Here is a 10,000-nt window from a genome sequence, read left to right as displayed (position 1 = left end):
ATATATATATATATATATATATGCATATGCATATGCACACACTGGTGCAATACATGAATATGGTAGCCTATAAATAAAATATACTATAATCTAAATTCAGATTCATTCACAGTTATTTATAGTTAGTTATTTGCACTTCTAAGCAGCTTATATTTCATGTTTCTTTTAATTGAAACCAAACCAATTTAAAGTTAAATATGTAGCTTCAAATGTACTTTCTTTTAATATTGCCATTTAAACAACTGTTACATTCAAGAATACACACAGCTACCAGCATCAGAAGGTACAAGGTCCTCTTCGAGCATTTTATGCACTGTTTTTCACTGCCAGAGTTCTTAGACGACTTTTCCCATTTCCGTTGATATAATTCTTTCAGGTTGTAAAACATAGCCTGCACCATTTGGATGCAGCCCGTTTATGTGCAGGGCTCAACAGAAGAGAGATCAGAAGAACAACTGTGTCACAGAAATGTATTTCACGTAATGTTTCTGTAGTGTTCCGTGTCTGAGCAAATTCACATGCCTCTTCAAGAAGGTATTTTTCTCCGATGGTGACTTCATATGGCAGTGTATAGGAATACGATTGTTTCAGCACAAGCCACATTTTTGACCACTGAGTTCATTAGGTTCAGATCCTCCTGCATCTACCGCCAACCTCAATGGTTAGGTCCTATAGGGTTCTAAATGATACAATTCAGTGAGATCTCTACTGTGTGCAGAGGCATCTATCAGACTCAACCAAGCTGATTTTAGTTTCTTTGGACAAGAGTGTTTAATCAAAGTCTGCTGGGCTTGTCAGAATATGACCATGCACCCTCATTTTTTTGATCTGCTCCTTCAATAAAGGTTTATGTCTTGCGATGCTGTCATTTAGATACTTTTTTTTTTTTTCTCCAGCAATCTTTGAACAGCTGAAGCTGATGCATTTGCAGTCCCTGCATTATACAGTTCTCCAGTCAAGGTTTATGAAGATGAGCTTCTGTCTGATCGAGCACGTCTTTTCCAGTGACACTCGGCGATGTCCCTCACGATTACAGATTACATTAGGAGATTATCTTCTGTATCCAAGAGCTGATATTTGCTTCTCCATCAACGTCTGCATTTTCCTGACTTATTTAGCTAAGGAGCTAGAAAAATTACCTGGAATACTGCTCCAATTCAATGTTCAGCAGGACTGTTTTATAAGGTCAGCTAGGATCAAACCAAGGTTAAAATGCTACATGCATCCTAGTAAAACTAGAACAACAGAGTGCAGTGCTTGACAAATTACTGAGTTACCCATTCATTTAAAAGACAGAATAATATATTTAGGCCAACTGGATTATCACCCAATGTCTTGAACCTGTTGCAATCCATGTAAAGGAACGCACTTCTAGCATTCAAAACCTCTTCATAAAAGATGATCATGGAAATATCTGGACTTCAAGAGTTACTGAATAAAATTGAGGTAGTCAAATTACCTAGACTGTGTCATCCTGTTGACAAAAAACTAAAAATGGCAATTAAAGTCATCTACAGTTCACAAAAGTCAGGCCTGCAGATTATTTTGATCCTAAATGCAATCCTTGGCTCAGTGAGCTTCTGAAAAATCCACAGATTAGAATTTAGTTCTTGCCCCACGAGTGAAGATTTCTTAGTTTTAGAGCTTGATTATTATTTTATAAATCCTTTAAACTTCAAACTGAGACATCTCAGACCTAGCCAAGTCTGCATTAACACCATTAAAAACCATCATTTCAAAAAGAAGGGCCACCTTCTCTCAGCACAGTGACTCTAATGATTGAGAACCATTTAGGAAATTAACTCGTAAGTACAGACCGACCACCTGCAAAAAGTCACACATTTCAGCCTGTCCTCAGTGCGGCTAATGTCCCGGTGCAGCTTGGAGGCAGGTCAAAACACGTGTGATCAAATCGTTAACAACATTATGCAATACAATAACTAACTGAAGGAGCGGCTTCGTTTTCGACCTAGTTTCTCTCTCTTTTCCCCCCCGTGTACATGCAAGATACTCACAGGACCTATCTTCCAATTCATTTTAACACACACATAGACGTACTGCAACTGAACTCTCTCCCCCCGACAACACTGACTGAAAGCAAGAGGTGACAATCCATAAAGTGTCTCCATTTCCCTCTCGCTTCCTGCAGCACTCCGGCGTTTAGTATGCTAATGGCTTCTGAATTAATCCGTCGCCAGACTTGATCGCGGCTCCGTATTCGAAGCTAAAGCACACCGACACGCGAGGAAGTGTCACTCCTCCAGGATTATTCCATCTCCCTATCCCCCCCTTTTCTTCGCTCTCTCCCTGTTTGTCTGGCTGAAGACCTGGCCATTAACTCCCAGGCAGAGTATGGAAAGAAGGAGAGGGAAGGAAAGAGGGAGAGAGGAGGAAAAAAAAAAAAAAAAAAAGCATAGGCAACAACAGACTAGAAGTTGGGATTGATTTACTTCATTAACCGAGATTACAAGTTTAACTTACAAACCAGAGGTCAAAATTTCTCATTAACAAGGGGACCATGAAGAACCCGAGGGCTTGGTTCAAGAGGAGACCACTCTTATTACTAACTACACATTTCAATCTGTCTTTGATGTTCCGTGTCTGCCCCCCTCCCTGCTATTTTTTGGCAGAGGAGTTGATTTTAATTGTAGCTATAGAACACAGCGTAGTTTGCCTGTGAGCCAGCCTCCACATCTGCACTGAGTGCAGCTTTAGTGATATTGGGTGCAGTCCATAGCTCCAGGCTAATTTTAATGGTTCCCCTTTTCATACGAGCCTCAGATTGTTTTCCACGTGATTCCTGTTAATTTAGCTGCAGGAAAGGGCATCAGTTTTCCTTGTGCTTCCCCTCTCCCTCTCTCTCCCTCTCTCTCTCTCTCTTTCTCTCTCTCTCTCTCCCTCCCTCCCTCTCTCTCTCTCTCTCTCCCTCCCTCTCTCTCTCCCCCCCTCCCTTTTCTGATCCATACTCTCAAAGTAGGTGAAATGTATTAAAATGAAAAAAGAAAAGAAAAAACAACAGACTACTGCTATTACATGTTCTGCCTACCTTTCTCCATTCCCTCCGATCAAACCTATATGAGGACTACAATTAACTCAAACAAGTCCAGGCATTTCATCTGCTATTGTTTTTGTTTATTTTATTTTTTTACTTTGATGTGATTCCACTGCCAAGGCTCTCATATCTTAAAACAAGGTAAAAAACAGAAAGCAAAAGCAATAAAAATAACACATTTATATATAGAGAGAGATAGGGCCAACATTTTTATTAGATTACTCAACCTTCTCTTGTTAAATAAAAAAAATGGTAAACTATACTTAAAAATTAAAAGACCCTCCCCAAAATGTGGGGAGGAGTATGTATAGCTGACTAGTCAAATGCTCAAACACCACCTCGCCAGCTGTTTTTCAGAAATGCAGCTCTTGACCAACTAATTATGATCAAGTAACAGCTACTCATCCAGCACAGTTCAAACGTGAATAAAATACAGGATACAACTGTATTCTTGGATGTCCTTCCCATTTTAAAACCATCAATTTTAATATGTCAGGGGATGAGACTTTATGGAGGCAGCTGTGATAAAATGGTATGACTGGTATATAATAAGGCTGCTGATTGTTCATCTTGAATATGGAAAGTTATAGGAATTCGGTATGAACTCAACAGGGACTCATGTATTACTTCAGGTATAATTACATAAGTTGTTACCTGTAGGTTTGCACTAGCCAGCTTCTTGCACAGAACAGCTTGCCTCCCTACTTTGATTCAATTTGTGGTTGCTTGGGTGACTTGAATGTGAAGGGGAGAAGGGGGGGTGGCGTCTGACTTTTAATATCTTAAACATCTCTGAATCTCTCAATACTGTAGAAATGTATGCAAAGAAGTAATTAACTGACTTTCCGAGTGTAGATGTAACTTAAATAAAACGAAGAACTAAATGTCATTCTTAAAATAAATAAAAAGACTATAATAAGTTGTTATCCTTATTATAATCATTACTAGTATTACAATACATCTATTACTACTACTAGAAATAATAATGTTGAAAGATTTCCAAAAAAAATACATATTTAATACAGTTTGATGAAAAGAACTTTCTTCTGAAGGCACCAATATTTCAAGCAGGTAAATAAAATTCATTGGCATGTCATGCATTTCATACCACAGGCTAATCATTTCCCAATGATTAATGCACCGGGTGGCTTGTGGATGCCTGACAGGGACCTCTTGCTTTGTAAGTGAAAGAATAAAAATGAGCCAGCCGCCACTGGTACCCTGAACGCTGTGGCTTTAAAGCATCTCAGATACAGTGGTGTTCTGCGTCCCAGTGGACTTTAAAAGCAAATATTTACTGAGACCAGAGGGGTCAGCCCACGCCCCCCTCTGTGCTCAGGCCCAACGCTGGGGCGGCAGCGGGGCCCTCCTCTCCTTTATGAAAAGCTTCCATTGCTGCCTTGTAACTAATCCGCTTGCCCAGGCCCTATAAGGCCTCCTTTGTTTGCTTCTGGAGGCAAGATCAAGCTTGAGACAGACACCGCAGTCTTGACTGGCTATCAGTTTCCAGGCCCTCGGCAGTCTGGGTCGAGGCGCTAGGCTGCAACGCCAAGTCACCTTTGCAGAACCTAGCTGAGCGTCACTTGCATTTTATCAATGGAGGGGGGTGGGGGGGGGATGGTCGGGTAGCAGTCAGCATGTCCAGATTTCAACAGGAGTTATCTTAACAGCAAGGCATCTCAGAAAGGTCATTATCCCTTCCTAATTTCTGCTTCAGCTCAGCAGTGAAGGGCTGTCTTTGTCTGGGATTAATGCGAAAACCTCAGGATTTGATGTCAGTGGGAAATAATCAGCGTGGGCTTCATAATGCTGCCTGTTTGTGCTCCTGGCAAGGGGCCGTGGGCTAATTTCTGCGGAGATGAAATCTATGACAAGCCCTTCAGTTAAGCTGAGAGCAGGCAACAGTCCAGTAACACCCACAGGCCTCCTGGGCATCCTGTGACCCCCTTAGAAAAGTCACATTCACTTTGCTCTTGAGAAAGGAAAAAGAACGCTGCGGGCGCTTCAGGCCCATGTGAAATGAAGAAATGTGAGGAGGTGAAAATGAAGTGAAAATAAGTTAAGATTCATCTCCTTTTTGCAATCATTCTGGATGGGACTATTTTTTTTATTATCATTATTATTATTATTTGTTTGAATGTGTTTTTATATAACATGTAGTTGAGATATAAAAAGCCATTTTAGTCAAATTTATCTCAGTCTCATTTCCTCTCTACATTTTTCTTTTTTTTTTTCTTTTTTAAAGCATTGTTAAGGTTTCTGCCAAGCCACGGGATAGGAGTCTCAAACAGATCACAATAAAATGTAGTGAAGGAGATAGCCACCGCAATCAAGGAGCAGAAATAATGCTTTTATTTTGTTATTTATGCTTTTGATACTAGATGCATATACAATTCTTTTCTCCATCAGATTGGAAGTAAGTATAAAATGGATACAGCCCAATAAGCTGGCTATACAAAATGAGTAATTGAGAGTAAGAATGCAGCTTTTTTTCTACATTTACCAGTAATAGATATAAAATGTATCTGACATGTATTTAATGTGGTATTAAATGAAATGTTTGTTTTGAAATGTATTAAAGTATCCATGTATATGTGTGTGTGCTTGTGTATATATGTACACCAATATACATACAGTATATACTTACATACATGATTTCTATGTGCTGTATATACATACATACGTGCTAGTAAGACAACACAAAGGTAACTTTGGCAACATAACTGTTTGTTAATTTATTTATTTCTATAACGCATACACTTAATTTATTAAAAATGAAAATAAAATGTATTATGTTAAGTATTTGAAATTAATAAAATATTTAGCAATTTATTCTTCCCTACAATGACTAAGAATAATTGTTGCCTTTGTTTTGAGCATATGGTTAATTAAGAAAAAGTAATCATATACAACGCTAAAATCTGACATACTTCTGGGAGTAACAAAAGCCACAGTATATTGGAAAACAAAGAACAACAAACTGAACCCAAGTCTACTCCTATAATTAGCTGTATACATTGTGAATACAGTCCCTAAGCTTCTGTCTGTCCCCAATGTCAACAAAAGAGGTAAAATTGCCTACACATGTAAGAAAAAACATACCTATAACACCAATATAGTATTAATTCCTGTTTGATTGAAGATCTCTGGTATAATGCATTACAGACTATTCAAAGTGAATCGCTCCATTTTGGAGAAAGTAAAACAAACAAAAAACAATAACCACCAAGTAGCACTGTGCAATACAAAACACCATTTCATGAAGCACTGGTTCAGGACTACAAAAGACGCTATTGCAGTAAAGCTAAGATTGTTCATCATAATTCATCCCTTCGTCTGGATTAGCATGGAAACAATGGTTCAAAGTCCTGCATTGTTGTACGCTTAATCCCTCCTCTAACAAAATTTGTTTACAGAAACAACTGTGGTTATAAAGCCGAACAATTCTCCTTTGAAATAATTCCTTATTTGCCATGAGTTGAAGAGTTTAATCCCTGGAATTCCCATCTCAGTACAGATCTCCGGTAACATGCTTAGAAGTTAGGGATAAAGTATTTATTTACAGCTCCAAAAGGTTTATAAAAAATAAAAATAAAAATAAAAAATACTAAACATTTCCTTAACAGGAGTAGAATTCTATAGAAACATGTGAATTCAACAAGGTTTGTTCTAGCCGTTTGTACTGGATCACGCTGGAAAGGGTTAACTGGCTCCCAGGCTCTTACCTCAGTCCCTGATGGTGCTGCCCCCGGAGAGTCCAGTTTGCGTTTCTTCCGTGGACCAATAGCTGCCAGCGCCGTCAAGTTGGCATCTCTTTGCCTCATTTGTGCCAGTTCTTGTTGCTGCATCTGTAAGGTTAGAAACACCAAAAACAAGCATTACATTTGGAAGTGCAGCGCTGTCTCGCGATCGGGTTGCCACGTACAGTATGTGGGGCTATACATAGCCGGAACAAGGAAGAAGGTTAATTCCCTGTACACAGAGACAGTATGTGCACTCTTCTAAGCACTTGGCATCAAACTGCAGCGTGGTACGCGATTTGAAGTTATTTACTGTACCAACGAAGCCACACAGCGACTCATTCACAGTGGGGTTTTTACACACACAAAGTGTTACTCGCTTCTGCTGGAATACTGACAAGCAGAATGAATATCAGAACTAAACAAATGGACATACATATACACAAATATAGACATTTATTTTTTTAAATGTGTACATACATACATACATACAAACATACACATTTACACACACAATGAGGAGTCTGGGGGTTAGCCTCCTATGCCACTCAATCTTGTGTTCATTTTTGTGTATCGACCCATCACACACATTCATGCGATATCTACTGGTTGTCTGTAACTGAGGAAAAGTCATCAGGCCCAGTGGATTGTGTGCAAACCCATGTGAATAAGAAGAACATGAGCTGCACCCATGGAATCCCCAGTCCCACAGCAGCATGTTGGGTAACCCCACGAACCTCTACACAAACCGCCATTCATTGTGATTTTAATCACAGCAAAGCAGTTACACAATATAACCCTTTAACTGGGGTCAGGATGTAGAACATTCAAAAAGGTCCTACCAGCAGCCAAGTTTACCCATTTCTCTGAACTGTGGTCTTTATGTAGCCCTTTGTCGGCCTTTGTCTCCAGTCTCGTGTGTGGAACTCAATAAGCTCAGAAATGCATTGAGCCCATCCCGGGGTTATTGAGAAGCATAGTAAGTGTGGTTAAACGTCAACAGTATCTGGGGGTCGGTGCCAGGCAGAACAACGACACAGCTCAGCTTCATCTCGTGTGCTTCTGTACGTAACTTTTCCATTACGCTGAGGAAGCACTGGAAAATAAAACGACAACCCCCTGTAGTTTCAGAAGGTTCAATACAATACTGCTGTATACCTCCATTACAAAAGCTCCTCTGATTTACACACTGCTTTTGGTTTTTGGCAGGACAGGGAGTTGCGATGGTTGCTCCCGCTGGTAATGTCACGTCTTCCTTTGGGCTTCCATCAGAGCAACCCTGGTAGGCGTCCTATTCTGTGGCAACAGTGACAGCTGGGGGGCAGAGGCTGAAACCGTCATCACCTCAGCTAACCGAGACACTCACAGTGAAATGGCCATGAAATGCGTCCAACCCACAGGAAAATGCCGGTAGTGGGGTGGTGGGCATGCGTTAGCCCGCCGCCAAGCCAGCAGGAAAAGTGTTCCTTCACATGTGTGTTGTCTGCCTATTGCTGGGGCTGCATTTACAGTTGGCACAGCAGTAACAGGGTTTGTAATGTTAAATAAATCCACCAACATGAACCCTGTAGTTTAATTTTTTAAGGGGACTACTCCATTGGAAAAAAGCATTTCTTCTGAGAGATAGAATGAATCGCTTGTGTTTTCCCCACAGATGAACTAATTAGGAGACAAAGCATTAAGATGCAACATTTAATTCTAAGTAGACATTATTCTTTGTAATTCATAGATTTAATCACTGCAAATTGTCATCTTAGATACGCAAGTCAATCCATAGATTGGAAAAAAATATATATAAAAAATTAACATAACTAAAAAAAGTGAAACGTTCCCACTGTTGCTTAACTAGCTAATAAAGGGAAAGGGACTGTTTGCTGATACAAGACCAAAGAACGCACCTGGGCACCTGAAAAATACATACAAATATCAAAATGTATTGCTTCAGGGGATTAAAAAACAAAAAACACAACATGTGACTGCACTTATTCCTTTTAACTCTTGACAAGGTTTTACATTTGAAATCAGAAGAATAATAGAATAACTTTCAAGATGTCTGCTTGTAGTGACTGCCATGTCTGTACTTGGGCTGGGAAACAGGTGGCTCTCCTACAGCAGCTGGGATAGACTTCAGACAGACGACAGCCTTGAGGACACACCCCTTGCACCAATACAAGCTGCCATCTTGAATATCAACACACTTTGTGGATAACTTCAGATCAAAATCTGGTCAGGATTTCAAAGACAAACAGGGCACAAATAGTCACCTACTTAATAATGCTGATGTATGATGCTCTATGTTTCAAAATGGTGTTGGTGCCCCTAAGCATTACTAATGCAGCATATCACCGCTTTTTGACGCCTCCTTCAGACACATCTATTTGGATTACTCATATAGGCTAGACCACTTTAATCTCTTATATCTTAGCATCTTCTATGCACTGTAATGTGTAGAATATTTTTTATAGCAGTGTTGTTATCCTTGTAACATTGTATATATGAAGTACATTTCATGTTAGTGTCTGTCAAACCATGCAAGTCACCTTGAATAAAGCCATCTGCTGGATAACTTATCAAATAATATCAGTTTCACTATTATATCAGCATTGACATGAACCGCGATTCTGAAAGTCATGAATGAGATGCAGAACATGAAACATGCCGTGATTTAAATCAAAGTAAGATCAAACAACACATCCCTTGCAGTAGTTTCCAATGCGTGTTACAAATGCAGGACCAATTAACAACAACCCTAATTTTAATCACCTACAATTAGAGTTTTCTGGATTCCAAATACCACAACAGTCCCTTTTCAAAGAAACATTGTATCAGCTGACAGTAAATGCACTATATATGTAACGCACAGTGGATAACATTATGGAGGATCACAAAACTGAGCATGAAAGCTCACAAACTAATTATAGCGGTCACAAAAGAATTACAGTGATGCCCTTAACACAATATAGGCCGTTCTGGCTCTTCCAAACAAACAAACAAACAAAAAAGACTACATATATACATTTGCCAGGTCCTATTAGACTCTCTGTTTAAGTATTAGAAACTCACATACAGTTTAAATGCCAGTTACACAGTCCTGCCCACCTGCCCTTTGGAGGCAGAGAGAAATACTTGTAGACTCTAATCATTTACAAAGGTCAGGAGCGGCAGAGAGCCTGTGAGCAGTGATTTAAAATTCGATTGATCCCTATCT

The 10,000-nt window shown here is 39.6% G+C and overlaps 1 protein-coding gene across 1 annotated transcript in view; it reads right to left on the bottom strand.

Annotated features, from left to right (window-relative positions):
* Positions 1-10,000, bottom strand: part of LOC136759148 (transcription initiation factor TFIID subunit 4) — an 84,653-nt gene that overhangs the window by 18,199 nt on the left and 56,454 nt on the right. Inside the window, exon 14 of the mRNA XM_066714015.1 lies at positions 6,778-6,900. Coding sequence (XP_066570112.1) covers positions 6,778-6,900 — 123 coding nt within the window. The remainder of the gene's footprint in view (positions 1-6,777; positions 6,901-10,000) is intronic.

The sequence above is a fragment of the Amia ocellicauda genome, chromosome 9 (genome assembly GCF_036373705.1).
Source record: "Amia ocellicauda isolate fAmiCal2 chromosome 9, fAmiCal2.hap1, whole genome shotgun sequence".
NCBI lineage: Eukaryota > Metazoa > Chordata > Actinopteri > Amiiformes > Amiidae > Amia > Amia ocellicauda.
This window is presented reverse-complemented; position numbering and strand designations above follow the sequence as displayed.